This window comes from Mirounga leonina, unplaced genomic scaffold, assembly GCF_011800145.1.
Source record: "Mirounga leonina isolate KUSES-001 unplaced genomic scaffold, KU_Mleo_1.0 Mir_129, whole genome shotgun sequence".
NCBI lineage: Eukaryota > Metazoa > Chordata > Mammalia > Carnivora > Phocidae > Mirounga > Mirounga leonina.
Window position 1 is genome coordinate 81209623 of NW_023270323.1, and position 15880 is coordinate 81225502.

The window sequence follows — 15880 nt, forward strand, 5'->3', positions numbered from 1 at the left end:
GTGGGGGCCAGACAGCCTGGAAGTCCCACCCTACCTCCCACCTGGTGGAGTGCAAGGCTCAGCCTGCCTGGGCCTCAGGAAGTGGGCCCCCATCTGGGCTCCACGCTGACCCAGGCGGCCCCCTCCTGCTCTGCAGAATGGGCAGGGGATAGGAATGGGGCCCATTGCACCCAGCAATGAGGCCAGAGACCCCAGGGAGGCAGGGCAGCCATCCATTTGGCAGCTGGACCTCAGTCTCCCTGTGCCCAGCCTGCTCCCATGGTGGGAGAAAGCACTCTGGAGAGGAGGGAGGAGGGGAAGGCCCTGCTCTAGCCAGGTCCCGAGTCTGCCCTGGGCCCATCCACAAAGGCCAGCCCCAAGACTGATGAGTGGAAAGGCACTTTAAGGGGATGAGCAAGAGGACAGGAGAGGACGAACAGAGCCGACTGATGGGCCGTTGGTGGTCCAGCCCATCGCAGCTCCTGGCCGCCCAGGCTCACGGGTCAGCACAGGCTCATGGTCACTGGGCAGTGGGGGCCCTCATGATGCAGGGACCTCCAGGTATCGCACAGGGTTCGAGAAGGGGCCTGGCCGGGCCCAGTAGTCCACCGCTCGAACCCGGTAGGAGCCGGACGTGACAGCAGAGTCTGAGGATGCAAACATACACATGTGTTCTTGAGTGCCCCCTTGAGCCCACCCCAAACTCCTAGAGCTCCCTGGACCCCACCCCATGGGACATGTGCTGAGGCCCAGAAATGGGGCAGCTGAGGCCAGGGCAGACAGTGGCAGGCATACCTGGGCTGAACACAAAGAGGTTAAACGTCGATGGCCTCCTGCTGACAGGAGCGTATGCCTCACCATCTGCGGAGAACTGGACCTCATACGTCCACAGGCACCTGGAGAGGGTCAGTCGGGTTGAGGGCTGGCGTCCAGGTGGGCTGGGGGGCAGGGTAGACGCACAGCCCCTTTTCTGAGCCCTCCCCGGGTCCCTGGCCCTCTTCCTTCATGCTCGATGAAGAGAGGGGACGAGGGGACTAGAGCCCAGGGCCACCTGTCAGTGTTCCCTGCAGGTACCCCCACCCCCGATCAAGCAGGGTGGGATGCCTCGGGCTGTTTGTGTGGCTGCGAGAGTGGGGGTGTGAGAGGCAGAGGTGGGGAGGGGTCGGAGGACCAGAGCGGAGTGACCACTTGGGCACTGCAGCCTCGAGGGACTGGGCATAGGTGGGGATCAACAGCTCCCACAGGGTGGGGGTTAGGGGAGTGGGAGTGAGTGCACTCACGCACTTGGAGCCCACGCGCTCATCCGACCAGACCAAAAGCACCTGCCCACTGGTCAAGGGCAGGGCACGGAGCCAGGTCACCTGACGGGAGAGAGGCTCCGTGACTGGGGGGCTGGAGGGGCCTGGGCGGCGGGGTAGGGGGCTGCCACTTGCCTGGCCTGGCGGCTTCTCGGGGCGTGCGCACACGTGCACCAGCAGGAGCGAGGGCAGCCGGAGCGCTGGGCTTATTGTCAGGCGGCCACTGGCAGGGAAGGGGCGTGGCGCCACGGCCACCGGGTCCTGGGGACAGGGACTGGTACTCAGGGCCTTGGGATCTCGACAGCCGCCCTGCCCCATCCCCCACCCTGCCTCGGACCTCGGCAGCGCGCATGCGCCGGAACTCCTCTGCCGAGGGGAAGACAGGCCGGCCGAGGCGCTGCCACTCGCCATGGGGGCTGCAGAGCCGGTTGTCCAGGTACAGGGTGACATAGACGAGCCCTGCGGAGCGGACGTTGGAGCCCCGCCTCGCCGGGCCCGCCCCCTCCAGGGCCACCCCTTCCCCGGGAGCCCAGCTCACCCGGGCCTGGGGGCACCCCGTGCAGGCGCAGGGTCAAGGCGACGCTGCGATTGGCGTGGTCGCGCGTGTCGTCGCTCGCGTAGACCAGCACGGTGGCGCGCCAGGCGTCCAGGGGGCCAGCCGGGCTGTGGGCGCTGGCTAGGACGCCCACCGTGTGGTTGCTGTCCAGCACCGTCCCGGCTTGCGACACCTCGGCCCAGAGCTGCTCGCTGTCTGCAGGGCAGGCGTGGGCTGGCGCCAGGGGAAATCGCGGCCTCCCGGGGCTGCCCTCCCGAGGCCTGGCTTCCCACCGGTCATTCCCCTCCACGAAGGGTCCCGCACCAGGAGGGCCCCGCCACACCACAACGTCTGTGACCCACTGGGCTGGGGAAGCGGCGCCGGGAGGGCCAAGAAAGTCCCCCATCCCCGGCAGGGCGCATACATCCGCGCCTCCCCTGCCTTGGGGCCTTCGCGCAAGCCACTAGGGCCTGGAAGGACACCCCTGCCCGACCGCGGCCCTGCTCCGGGCCCCGCCCAGGGGGCACGGGGCGGCCTCGTCCGCTCGAGTGGGGGCTGGCGCAGAGAAGGGGGCGGGGATACCCAGCAGGGCCAGCAGCGCCATGGCGGTGAGCACGGGCTTGCGCAGCAGCTGCACGTGCGGCGGACGCGTGTTGTTGACCTGGAAGCGCGCGGTGAGCGTGCGCTGTGTGAAGTAGTGCGGCTGGTAACTCAGGAAGGCGTTGTCGTTGCTCAGGAGCGCGTAGTGCACAGCAGAGCTGGAGTTGGCCACCAGCAGGTTCTGGTGCTGAGCAATGACCTGCGGGCGTCCAGGCGGTAGGCTCTCCCAGGCCGCGCGCCGGACCCTCCCTCCCCTTAAGGGCCGCCGCTCCTGGGGTAGGAGCTGGGCTGGGTGCTGGGGGCGGGCCTACCTTCACCACCATGGCCGCGTAGGTCACGTCGGCTCTCCAAGGCTGCGGCAGGGACCAGCCCACCAGCGGGTCCGCTTCATCGTTGTAAATGGGGGTGTCAGCAAACGTGGGGAAGAGCCGTTGTATCTGCAGCACGGTGGCCTTCTCCTGCTCCAGGATGGAGATGGAGCTGCCCGCGCCCTGCGGAGGTTGGCCTCAGGACAACTGGGGTCAGCTCCCGGAGTCTGGCTGAAGAGCGGGTGGGGCTGCGGCGGGGGTCCCCTGGCAGGCGGAGGGGCAGGGGGCGCGGGGGGCGGCGGCTGTACCTTCTTGTGGAGGGAGATGTAGTCCAGCCGCACGCCCAGCTCCCCCGTGAAGAAGTTGGTGCCGTTGTGGCAGTGACCCAGGAGGCCCCAGCAGAGCGGCGAGCGCGGCCAGGGGCGGAAGGAGTCCGCGGGGCCGCCCAGACGCAGCGCCGGGCTGGCAGCCCGCAGACCCTCGGAGCAGGCGTCGTAGTAGTTCAGGAAGCCTGGGCGGGAGGGCACTCGGAGTCCACACGCCGGCGCCTGAGGGGCCGCTCCCGCCCCTTCTCCACTCACAGGACCCCTGAGGCGCCACCCACCTTGCATGGTCATGGACACGTTGTCAAAGTCGTGGTGGTCTGGCTCGTTCCATGTCTCGAAGTTCCACTTGGAAACGTGTGAGAGTCCATACCTGCCTGCAGAATGTCCCCTCACTGTCACACATGCCCCCCACGGGGAATGCCAAGCCCATCAGCACTCACAGGGAGGCCTGCCTACGGTTGGACCGTGACAAGGATATCCGTCTCCATATGAGCCCACTGCCCCCTGCCCGGCCTCCTTCCCCCATCAGGAGACCCTGGCTCAGGGTTCATGACAGAGAAGACCAAGGGGGTGGCCTGTGTGGGAGGAGAGCCTGCCCAGGAGTGCCCACCCGTCCCTCCAGTGCCTGTGCCCTGCTCACCAATGTATCTCCTGGCCACGAGGGAGACCAGCTTCTTCCACTCAAACACCTGCTGCTTGTCCTCGAAGTTGGTGAAGCGTTTGGAGGGGCTGCCCATCAGCTCAAAGCCTGCAACACATGAAGGTGGCTATCCGCCCGGGCCCCACCTGCCCGCACGGCACCCGCGCTCTGCCTGCCCTGGGCCCCACCTGCCCGCACAGAGGCCAGTCCTCTGCATATAACCAGTGAGAACCCAGAGGGGTCAGGTCCCGGGGACCGGACAGGACTAGAGGGCAGAGGGCAGGGCTGCTGCTTACCTGGGAGGAGCTGGTTCTCCCTGAGAAGATCCAGGTACCGATCCAGATGCGTGAAGTTGTAGCTCAGGCCTTGCCCAGCTGACTCCCTGTAGGACAGTGAATGTCAGGGCAGAGGAAAGTGGGCCCCGGGCTGGAACTGTGGCCACATTCAAGCAGGTAGGGAGCCTGAAAGGTGCCATGCAGGTCTCAGATCCAGACTCCTCAGTGGGTCCGTCCCCTTGAAAACACCAATGACAGAAGCCTATCAGTCATTCATAGCCTAGTATGAACCAGTGTGCTTGTACTGGAACCCCACCCCCCAGCCTTCAGGAGCTCGGAACAGCTCTGGGCACCTCCCCTCTACGTCCTCAGGTAGATCTTTTGGGAAGGGCACAATAGAATGGAGTAGGGGAGAACAAGGCACCTGAAGACAGCAGACTGTGGAGTGGGGAGCCATGGAACAGAAGCCTGGCAGGACCCGGGGGCGGGGGGCCACAACCTGCTTCTTCACACGTCCTGGAGGCCAGGGCTCCCGATTTGTCTCAAAAGTACTCCTCTCCCCCTCCCACACTCAGAAAATGCAGAAGGGCAGCCTCCCACCCTACTACACTGGGGCCCAATTTCCTCCAGGTTCACATTCTGGGAGGAGACAGAAATCATCAGGCAACCACGTGAATCTTGAATGTGGGCACATCAGATGTACCATGCAAGGGGAAGGGAGCAAAGGATCAGGCAGGGAGGGCCTCTCTGAGGTAACATCTAAGACCTACCACGTAGTGAGACAAAGCCAGCAATGAGAATGCCCGGGAGAACAGACAGGACAGCATGTGCAATGGCCCTGAGGTAGGAGTAAACTTGCAGTGATCAAGCAATAGAAAACACAGTGTGGACCTGGGGCAGAATAGGGTGCTGGCTGTGACAGACTACATCACAGGAGGCCTTGTGCCCAAAGTGAGGATGAGACCCTGACTCAAAGTGAAATGGGGAGCCCTTGTCAGAGATTCAAGGAGAAAAGTGCCATGACTTTGTTTTTAAGACTTTTTTTTAAGAGATTTTTAAAAAATTTTTTATTTATTTGACATAGAGAGACAGAGAGAGAAGGAACACAAGCAGGGGGAGTGGGAGAGGGAGAAGCAGGCTTCCTGCTGAGCAGGGAGCCCGATGCGGGGCTCGATCCCAGGATGCTGGGATCATGACCTGAGCCGAAGGCAGACGCTTAACCGGCTGAGCCACCCAGGCGCCCCAAGACTTTTTTTTTTTTTTAAGATTTTATTTATTTATTTGAGAGAGAGAGAATGAGAGAGAGCACAGGAGAGAGAGGAGGGTCAGAGGGAGAAGCAGACTCCCCGCCGAGCAGGAAGCCCGATGCGGGACTCCATCCAGGGACTCCAGGATCATGACCTGAGCCGAAGGCAGTCGCTCAACCAACTGAGCCACCCAGGCGCCCAAGGCTTTTTTTTTTTTTAACAGTTTTAGGTTTATAGCAAAATTGAGAGGGAGGTACAGAGATTTCCCATCTCCTCCCTGCCTGCACATAGGCACAGCCTTCCCCACTATCCACATCCGCACTGGGATGGGACATGTGACGGCGGACGGGCCTCCACGCACACGTCATCCTCACCCAGAGTCCACAGATGGCCGCAGGGCCCCCCCTGGTGGTGCACATTCTGTGGGTTTGGACACGGGCATCAGGACAGGTGCCCACCACCACAGCACCACCCAGAGTTGCTCCCCGGCCCCCACATCCCCTGTGCTCCCCCTGCTCACCCTCCTGCCCCCAACCCCTGACAACCGCCCATCTTGGTGCTGTCTCCATAGTTTTCCTTTGGCCATGATGGCTGGAAAGGTCCCCCCGGACAGGTGTAGCGCAAGGACTGGGAGGTGGCTACAAAGGCAGCAGGAAGGAGCCAGAGCAGATGGACTTACGAGGTAGGGTGGGCAACATCTGCAGATGGAGGGGGCAGGTCTTGCACAACCCCTCAGACTTCGCTTGAGCAGCGAGGTGGGTAGGGGCACAGGTGGCATCTGAGGGTGGGCCCGGCGTTGGGCGCTGGGTGAGGAAGCTGGTGGCCTTCCAGTCAGGCACAGGCAAGGGGCCGGGGCAGGAGGAGTGGTGCAGGGGTGTGCACGGAGCCCAGGGGTGGCCCGGGCTGGGGGTATTGCCTCGTGAGGAGCACAGGCCGGTGGGCTGGCAGGCCTCTCAGGGCTTCCCCTGAGGACATGCTTGCCCATCCGTCCATCCCAGGGAGGAAGGTGGCCAAGGGCAGGAGGGCCTGCAGGACGCCCTCTTGTGGCAGCTGGGGAGGAGCCGGGTGGGGTCACCACAGAACCTGGCCCTGAACAGCTTTTCATCTGTCAACCTCCCCATCCCACGCCACAGCTTGGCTGGCCCACTGTCTCCCTGGACACAGTGAGGACATGGATAAGTCAACACCTCCCCTCTACGTCCTTCTCTCCCCCATGCCTCGCTTTGGACAGGGTCAAGGATGAGCCTGGGCCTAGCCTTCAGAGTCCAACCCAGGGACCAGGTCAAGCCACCACACCCAAGTTCCTCTGCTCCTCCCCGGCCCTGCACTCTGCTTTCCCTTGCTGGCCCCCCTGTGCAGGGGCTGCGTCCTTCCATCTCTGGGGCCCAGCAGGACAAGCTTGTGGGCAGTGGGGATCACCTCCCTCACCCTTCCCCGCCCATCCAAAGGTCACAACCGGTAGCAAAGAAAACTAACAAGCACTTGGGTAAAAATTAAATGTGCACAGCAGACGGTTCCAAAGTCCCACTACTGTGGGGGAGGGGGGTGGGCAGGGGTGATGGGGTGACCAAGTGGAAAGTGAAGGCATGTGCAGGAGCTCCATGCTTTCCCTGCAGCCCCTGGCGGCAATAATCCCAGCCTGCACACATTGGGTGCACAGCAGACCTCAGATTCATGCTGCTCCTGTGGGTGGTGTCCTGGGCCAGTGGGGTACCACGGGGGAGCCCTAACGCAGAGGCATCCCCAGCCTGCCCCCTGGATGGATAGGACTGTCCCCTGGCCCAGCCAGCCTCCACAGCTAAGGATACCCTGGGGGCCAATACACCGGTCCCAGGGGCCAAAAAACCCACCCCAGAGGTCCTTAGGCCCCACTGTAGGTGCCTTAGTCTTCCTCTGCCTGGCCCGGTCAGAGTGAGGATCTGGGAGACCTCATTTAGGGAGGGGGCTGAGTGTTGAGGTGAAGTGCAGAGAGGCTTGGGTCTCCACCGACCAGCTTCCATTCCTCGGCCCTGAAAGGGTCCGAACCTGGGTGCGAGGCCTCCGGCTCTGGCACATGGGCCGGGGTTGCGGCGGCTGCACAAAGTGCTCATTCACGCGCGCTGGCGGCCGGCGGGCTGCGCCAAGGCCCCCACTGCAGGGCCTGAGCGCGTGTGCGGGAGGACAGAGCTGCGGCCGGGCCTGGGGAGTGCTCGGGTGCGCGGAGCTGGACCCGGCCGCACGGCGGTGGGGGTGCCGAGTGGGGGGCGCGCATGGAGGGTCCGCGGGGCGAAGACGCCGGGCGCGCGCTCCCGGAGCAGGAGGGTGGGGCGGGGAGCGCAGTGAGCGGCCAGCCGAGGGAGATGCGTGGGGGCGCGCGCAGCGGGCTCACAGACCCGCCCCCCAAGGGAACCCGCAGCCTCAGTCTGAGGATGGAGGCAGGAGGGTGTCAGGCTCAGGGCCAGCCGGCGGGAGAGGCCCGGTGCTCTCCATGTTCCCATCCAGCACCCGGGGCCCGTGCACCACGGCGGCATGTCGGGGCCCTGGAAGCCATACGGGCCGTCGGCCGGCAGCCCCTTTGCACTCGGGGTCGGGATACAATATTTCCTTTCCAAATAAGCGTATTTGACTATTTAAAACAGGGATTTAAAGACAAATATTAAGGAAATAACCATGTGGCCTAAGGCTGGGCAGAAGCCCCCAGAGGGAGGTTCCAGCAGGGTGAACCCCAAGGCCCCTGCCCGGGTGAAGTGTGCAGCTCGGTGGGCCCACCGCAATGACGGGGGGTGGGCCTCAGCAGCCCCTCTGGCAGGCAAATGCCCAGGACTAGATACCCGTGTGCGGGGCCCAGACCACAGGTGCCGATCACCAGCCTCAATGCAGAGAAGTGGACGGACACGGCAGGGGCAGGGGTGTCCTGCAATTCTCCCAAAGGTCAGACATGACCGCAACTGTTCCTTCACCTGGTTTAGACACCCAGCCTGGGCAGAGTATGAGGCCCAATGCCTGCTGGCAAGGGAGCCAAATCCGGCCCCCAGGCTGCATCTGACAGGATAGGGGCTCCTGGTGGACCCCATTAGCCCCTCCCTGAAACATCTCCACCTGCCTTGAATCTCACCCCACCCAGGTGCTTTCTTGCCCAGAGCCTCCAGAAACCCCCGCCCCTCCCCTTCCTAACTCAGAGGAAGGGCCCCTTCCCACACTAGGTCCCCACCCCAAGTAAGCCCCTCTCCTACACCAGCACCCAGGCCCCCTGGCCCAGCACGAGCACACATGTGTATCTGCCCCTGGCCACCGCTGTTCTGGGCACCAAGGAGTCCTCTGTGTCACAAAACCCCCAAGGGCGCTGAGGTCACTCAGGGAGTTCTCTCGGCCCCTTTGCCAGTAGCCGGGGTAGGAGATAAACGTATATGCCCCCCCTCAATAGCTACCCTCCCCTCTGCACCCCGAGGTGCACCTGATCTGCCCCAGGGAGGGGCCTGAAGCTCCTGATCTGGGCAAACAGCTCCCACCAGGGGCCACGTGGGTCCTGGGATGGACTCTGGGGGGGGGGGGCGGTCAGTGGAGGGAAAACCCTAGGCTGGGTCCCGGGGGGATAGGAGAGCAGTAGGGGCTACGGGGCTACGGCAGCCCGCGGGATGGGCCCCTTTCCACACATAACCCTTCAAGATCCCAGTGGTGGAAGTTCACCTGTTACTCAGTGTAAAGGTGGGGGATCAGAATAGTCATTGTATCATTTGTGGGTCGCATGGGTAATCATCTAAAGCCATCATGTGCCTTCACGCCAGTCCTTGCCCACGCCTGGCACCTGACAGTCACTCAGGTGGTCGGACCCCCACCCCCCCAAGAAGGGTGTACCTGGCTGGTAGCATATCTTGATGCCCGCTGGCCCTCCTGCCTTCAGCAATCCACACACCTGCACGCACACACACTTAGCAGGGGCCTCACACCCGCTTTCCACACGAGGACACACAACAGAGGCCGAGCATACAGCTGCCCAGTGCCGCTCGGGCCGGCGCTCCAGTGTGGACCAGACCTGTCTCACGGCACGACGGGGAGGATGACCAGGGATGGGATGAAGAGACCGGCCCCTCCCCCAGTGCCCACCTTAGTTAGTTGTGGGGACCACAGCAATAGGCCCCAGAGCTGAAGGGTCCCCTCTGCCTGTACCCTGTCCCAGGACTGGCTGGGCTCCTGGGCCTTCTGCCTCCCCCAAGGACCCCAGAATCCAAGCATCCTGCTCCAGCCACTGGGGGCCCTCGCCCACCCTGTCCCACACGTGGGGCCCCGCTGGGAGGCTGGGAGCTTATCAAGAGGCCCACACAATTGTTTGTGAGCCTCTGATTACAGTACAACTCCCTGGATTAGCCGCTCAGGTAACACCGGTCTGGGGGAAACCCATGACTCAGCAATCTTTGGGGTAAATAATTTAACTGCAAGCCCAGCTGGCCAAGCAGTCAGATGGTCACCACGGAGCACTGCCCGCGGTGGGCGCCAGTTCTGCCGTGGTCTGGCTCCTGGCTCCAGCTCTGAGCCAGAACCCTGCCGCCCACACTCCCCCACCCGCCAACAAAAGCCAGAGGGCTCTGGAGGGCCGGCCGGCCGGCGGACTCTGGCCCCGACAGGCTGAAAGGCCAGCTCCCTCGCTACCCTCCGGTCCTCCAAGCCCGTGAGGGGCTCCCTCAGGTAAGATCATCCCGGGGCATTGCGGCAGGACCGTGAAATCCCCGAGGCAACAGGAGAGGCCAGCTCCCTGGGTGAAGGGGAGGGCAGGGCAGTTCTAGGGTCTCCTTTGTAGACCCCCCGGCACAAGGCAGATGCCACTTCAACAGTCCTCACTCTACACACCTGGACTCTGGGGGCTCGGGGGGGGCCCCTGTGTGCTGAGGTCGTCCCAGGAAGGAAGCACAGCTCAACATCCCCCTGGAGCTCATGGGGGCTGTGCCTGCCTGCCCCCCTACGTGCTGTCCTCCACAGCCCGGGGAGACCCCAGACCTGTGTCCTGGGCCTGGGGTGACAAGGCAAGAGAAGGCCAGCAGTCCCACACTTGTGTTCCACGGTGCACCTGTGTGGTCTGAGACCCCGACCCGCCTCAGCAGTGTGAACACACACCTGGGAAGGGGTACCCCCCAGTCCTGGCGGACCGGGAAGAGGACAGATGCCGGTTGCCCCAACTTCCCTCCCAGCTGGCCCCCGCTGAGATCACCCTGCCAAAGCATGTCCCAGGGGTTCTGCCCAAGGAGCAGGGGGTGGCTAGTGCTGCTGTCTGAGCAGCCCTCCCCCAGCGCAGACGTGGGGTCCCAGGATCTCGAAGGTTCAACAGGGGACACAGGGAGGCCCTCGTCCTCCAAGCCCATGGCACAGAGCTGACCCAAGGGCTGCCAGAGGGGACCACGGTGGTTGGGATGGGTGGGGGGGGGGCCTGTGCCCGCACGGGGAGGTGGACAGGGAGCCGCGGAGCGGGGTCCGGCCACGCGCAGGTCTGGGTCTCTGCGCGGCCCTGCGACCCCAGCGCTGACGCCCGCCTCCACTGCAGGTTTTCCCAGATGGAGGTGGCCCCTGAGTGCGTGCAGCGGGGCGGCCGGCCGGTGCTGGTCCGCCGGCGGTCCCCAGCGCCCCTGGGCCTGTGTGAGATGCTCAAAGCCAGGCTGTGGTGGAGGTGCGCGTGCAGCCCGCAGAGCGCCTGGACGCTGGTGCAGGACCTGCTCCCCGCCACACGCTGGCTGTGCCAGTACCAGCCACGGGAGGCCCTGGCGGGCGATGTCATGTCCGGGCTGGTCATCGGCATCATCCTGGTGCCCCAGGCCATCGCCTACTCACTGCTGGCGGGACTACAGCCCATCTACAGTCTGTACACGTCCTTCTTCGCGAACCTCATCTACTTCCTCATGGGCACCTCTCACCACGTGTCCGTGGGGATCTTCAGCCTGCTCTGCCTCATGGTGGGCCAGGTGGTGGACCGCGAGCTCCTGCTGGCCGGCTTCGGCCCCGCCCAGGGCGGCGCCGGGCCCGGGGACAACAGCAGCAGGGTCAACGCCTCAGCCGCTGCCGTGGGGCCCGGGCCACAGGACTGCAAGCAGGACTGCTACGCCATCCGCGTCGCCGCTGCCCTCACGCTGGTAGCCGGCATTTACCAGGTGAGGGGCCGACCGGCTGGGGTTCTGCCGAGCGAGGCGCAGGCCCCTCGGGCGCTCACCGCCCACTCAGAAGGGCCAGGCCCAGGGCAGTGCGGGCTCAGGGCCTCAGAGGACGGCGGGTTTAACCAGCAAGGATGGGACAGAGCAGGCTGAGGCAGAGGTGGGCACGGGACGGCACCCCAGGACCGGGGCACCTGAGGGCCTGAGGGTGCCCGGGAACGGGGGCCCCGCCCAGCCAGCTGTGGCCCGGACAGCAGTAGTCGGCTGGAGTGGGGCCTCAGCTCCAGACGTGCCTGGCTGGCCCACACAGCTCCCCTGGGTCTCCCGTCCCAGGTGGGACCCTGAGAGGCTGCCTCCCTTCCTGCAGCCTCCCCACACCCAGGGGTCTCCTGGACCAGGCCTGTCCTGTCCACCCCAATGGCACACCCTCCCAGGGGCCCCAGGTCTCCCGGGTGGGGGGCAGTGCCCCTCGCAGGACAGGAGAAAGGAGCCGCTTTCCGATGCCCGGAGCCCGCACGCGCGAGGAGACCAGAAATGAGCGTACGAGGCCACGTGCGCACCTCCAGCGTCTGCCGTGCCTGTGTGCGCACACGTGTGTGCGGGGGACCCCGGGCAGAGTCCGTTCGGGAAATAAGCGGCAGCAGTGAAGGGGTGCTGGGCTCTGTGCTGCGGCCGCCCCCTCTGTGCACCAGGCGGCCCGCTGCCCTGACCACGCTCTGTCCACAGGTCCTCATGGGCATCCTCCGGCTGGGCTTTGTGTCCACCTACCTCTCCCAGCCACTGCTCGATGGCTTTGCCATGGGGGCCTCGGTGACCATCCTGACCTCCCAGCTGAGGCACCTGCTGGGCGTGCAGATCCCACGGCACCAAGGGCCGGGCATGGTGGTCAGCACGTGGCTGAGCCTGCTGCGCAGCGCTGGGCAGGCCAACCTCTGCGACGTGGTCACCAGTGCCACATGCCTGGCCGTGCTGCTGGCCTCGAAGGAGCTCTCAGACCGCTGCCAGCACCGCCTAAAGGTGCCGCTGCCCACGGAGCTACTGGTCATCGTGGCGGCCACGCTGGTGTCCCACTTCGGCCAGCTCCACGAACGCTTTGGCTCCAGCGTGGCCGGCGACATCCCCACTGGTTTCGTGACCCCCCGGGTGCCCGACCCTGGGCTGATGTGGCGTGTGGTGCTGGACGCCGTGCCCCTGGCCCTCGTGGGCTCCGCCTTCTCCATCTCTCTGGCCGAGATGTTTGCCCGGAGCCACGGCTACTCCGTGAGGGCCAACCAGGAGCTGCTGGCCGTGGGCTGCTGCAACGTGCTGCCTGCCTTTTTCCACTGTTATGTCACCAGCGCTGCCCTGTCCAAGAGCCTAGTGAAGACAGCCACCGGCTGCCGCACGCAGCTGTCCAGCGTGGTCAGCGCCGCCGTGGTGCTGTTGGTGCTGCTGGCCCTGGCACCGCTCTTCCGGGACCTGCAGCGGTGCGTGCTGGCCTGCGTCATTGTGGTCAGCCTGCGGGGAGCCCTGCGCAAGGTGAGGGACGTCCCGCAGCTGTGGAGGCTCAGCCCCGCTGACGCGCTGGTCTGGGTGGCCACAGCGGCCACCTGCGCGCTGGTCAGCGTCGAGGTGGGGCTGCTGGCCGGCATCCTCCTGTCTCTGCTCAGCCTGGTTGGCCGCACCCAGCGCCCGCGGGCTGCCCTGCTCGCTCAGATCGGGGACTCTGGCTTCTACGAGGACGCTGCGGAGTTTGAGGGCCTGGTCCCTGAGCCTGGGGTGCGGATATTCCGCTTTGCGGGGCCGCTCCACTACGCCAACAAGGATTTCTTCCTGCGGTCACTCTACAGCCTCACGGGGCTGGACGCAGGGCGCGCGGCCGCCAGGAAGAAGGAGCAAGGCCTGGAGGTGAGGGCCGGCGAGGGAGACCCTGCCGAGGGCGTGGACCCGGGCCCAGTGACCAGCACGGCTGCGCTGGTGTCCACGGTGGCCCGCTTCCATGCCGTGGTCATCGACTGTGCCCCGCTGCTGTTCCTGGATGCAGCCGGTGTGGCCACGCTGCAGGGCCTGCGCCGAGATTACGGGGCCCTGGGCATCGCCCTGCTCCTGGCCTGCTGCAGCCCCTTGGTGAGGGACACGCTGAGGAGAGGTGGCTTCCTTGGGGAGGACCAGGAGGACGCGGCCGAGGAGGGGCAGCTCTTCCACAGCGTGCACAGCGCCGTGCAGGGGGCCCGAGCTCGCCGCAGGGCGCTGGCGGCCACGGACTCCGCCCTCTAGCAGTGTCCCAGGAGCCCTCAGCAGACACGCTCCCGCAGTCGGTCACCGACACCACTCACCACACCCCTCCAAGAGTGACACGGTGCCCCTCCACCCTGGAGGAACCGGGGAGCACACAGAGGCCCCAGACGCTTGAACATCCAAGAGCGGCACCTTTGAAACGGACTGTCACAGAGCCCCCTGGGCCCGCGCGCTGTGTGTCCATGGTCCTGTAGGGTCGATTTGACAGAGGGTGTCACCTCTTATTTGAACAAGGGCCCGAGGCAATCAGGACGCCTCCAAGGTGCCCATAGGATACTGGTCCCTTGGCCTGCCCAGTCCCGGGCCCACTGGTGAGAGGTGGCAGCTCTGGCCAGGGGCCTGAGGGTCTCCGTGTCTCTGAAGTCTTCCCAACACACAACCAAGTGTTCCTTCGTCTCACGCCTTGGCTGGGCTGAGCCTTGCAGGGCCGAAGGGGGCTGGGACCAACACAACTGCAGCCCAGCCCTTGGGCAGTGTTCCTGCAAAGCCTGACCCCCGAGCACACCGCATGAGGTATGTGGGTGCACTCTTGCTGGTGCAGCGGAACACCAACCCGCCCCTGAGCCTCTAAGTGACGTCCAGCGGGATGTCAGCTGTGCCCAATCCAGGGGCCGCTCAGCACCCACCAGAGCCCCACACATGACATTCTGCCGGGAAGTGTGAGGGCAACAGCTCCTCAGAGCAGGATTCTCCTCTCTTCTGCCCCCACCACGGCCCTCACACTGCCCGGTCCTGCACACCCCGACATAGTCCTCCTCTTAGCCTCGGTCCTCCTCTCCATAAAGGGGGCTCTGCCGGCTGCCCCCATCACTCACCTGGCTGTGACGAGCTCCAGCAGCCAGTGGGTCCGGACCTGCTCAATGCCACCATGAGGGACAGCGCCCACGTAGGCCAGGTTGAGCTGCTGGTCCCAGCTGAGGTCATACTGGTCAGCCTGGCTGTGAGGCAGTGGGGGGCTGGGGAAAGAACAAGGGGGATGGGGCATGAGTCCCCACGGACAGGGCCTGGGATTGCCCGGGACACCCATCTCCAGCAGCTGGACTGGGGAGTACCTGCCAATGCATGTTACTGTCCCTGATGTAATAAAATGACCCCTAACACCAGGAATGTTATTAAGGCTCACGTTTACGGAAACCAGGGGCACCCTGAAAAGAGAGGACCCCATCCCAATACCCTGCTCCTTCCCCCTTCAGCCAGGTGATCTCAGCCAGAAGCAGGCCACAGAGGGGGTTGGAGACAAGAGAGGGGGTCGGAGCGGGGGGTTGGGAGATAGGTCCCAGGACAGGGATGTCTGACATCACTGTGGCCGCCCCCTTGGGAGGGTCCTGGTCTGCAGCAAAGAGCAGTGTCCTGGGCCGCTGCCCCTCCTGGGCCTGGACGGCCCCAGGTGGCCACCGCGCAAACTCAGGGCCTGTCCGCAGGTCTCCACCACGCCGGGCACCCACTCAGAAAACCCCTCGTGGCACCCAAAACACCGCCTGCAGCCGGCCGGCAAAGAAAGCCCCCAGTCTGACTGAAGGCGGACCCCAAGAGGAAGGAGTAAACCAGCCAGGGAAGGGCTAGGGCTTGGGCAGCCTTCCTCACATCAGAGCGCCTATGAGCGGTGGGCGCGGGAGCCCGGGGTCTCTCCAATGCAACCAGGGCGTCCAGGAGCGCGGCCCGGGTTCGGGAGGAGCGCGCGGCGCGATGCAGGCGCGATGGGCCTCTCGGGCCTGCGTCTCCCCGCGGGGAGCGCTCACCAGAAGCCGGTGCTCCTCCAGAAGGGCCGCAGGGGCCGCAGCGCGCGGGCCGCGTCCACGAGCACTAGGTGCGGGGCCTCTGCCAGGGCCCGGGGCGCGGCCAGCAGCGCGGCCAGCAGCGCGAGCGGCGGGGTGCGGGAGCCCGGGGGCCGCATGGCGGGCGCGCGATCCCGCAGGCCCGGCGGCTCCTCGGCGTCCCGGGAGCCCAGGTCTCCGCCGCCGGTTCCGCCTCCGGGTCGCACGCCATGTGACCGCCGCTGCGGGGCGGGGCCGGGCGGTGGCCGGGCCTGGGTGGGTTCTGGAACGCGGGCGGGGCGGGCGGTGAGTGCGCGGGGGCCGGGGGGTGCGCCCGCCCGGCCGGGCTCCCGCCTGGGGAGTCCGGGACCGCCGCCCCTCCCTGGCTCGGTCCGCCCCCGCCGCCGGCAGTACCCGCCCGCCCTGCTCACCGGCTGTGCTCGGACGCTTCCTGTAAGAGCGCCCCGCTGTCCCGGGGCCGAGAGTGAGTCGTTGTCGGCTTCATGCCTCGGATGGCCCCGGAGGCCG

General features: G+C 65.5%; 2 protein-coding genes across 6 annotated transcripts; one reads left to right on the forward strand and one right to left on the reverse strand.

Annotated features, from left to right (window-relative positions):
* Positions 1-365: 365 nt before the first annotated feature.
* Positions 366-15535, reverse strand: IDUA (alpha-L-iduronidase). 5 transcript variants are annotated; one of them, XM_035005504.1, is made up of 14 exons: positions 15338-15535; positions 14414-14554; positions 3983-4068; positions 3687-3794; positions 3325-3420; positions 3029-3231; positions 2724-2870; positions 2395-2611; positions 1816-2028; positions 1615-1736; positions 1413-1538; positions 1264-1340; positions 775-875; positions 366-626 (listed from the first exon to the last, which is right to left on the reverse strand). In XM_035005504.1, exons 1-14 carry the CDS (start codon positions 15490-15492, stop codon positions 520-522), a joined length of 1899 nt encoding a protein of 632 aa, XP_034861395.1. In that variant the 5' UTR covers positions 15493-15535; the 3' UTR covers positions 366-519. The 5 variants fall into 5 exon arrangements, with proteins under 5 accessions (XP_034861395.1, XP_034861394.1, XP_034861398.1 ...); XM_035005503.1 differs by having other exon boundaries at positions 2724-2903; XM_035005507.1 differs by lacking the exon at positions 15338-15535 and adding an exon at positions 15183-15280 and having other exon boundaries at positions 2724-2903.
* On the forward strand, positions 10731-13730 carry SLC26A1 (solute carrier family 26 member 1). Its single transcript, XM_035005508.1, has 2 exons — positions 10731-11321; positions 12048-13730. Exons 1-2 carry the CDS (start codon positions 10731-10733, stop codon positions 13575-13577), a joined length of 2121 nt encoding a protein of 706 aa, XP_034861399.1. The 3' UTR covers positions 13578-13730.
* Positions 15536-15880: the final 345 nt, after the last annotated feature.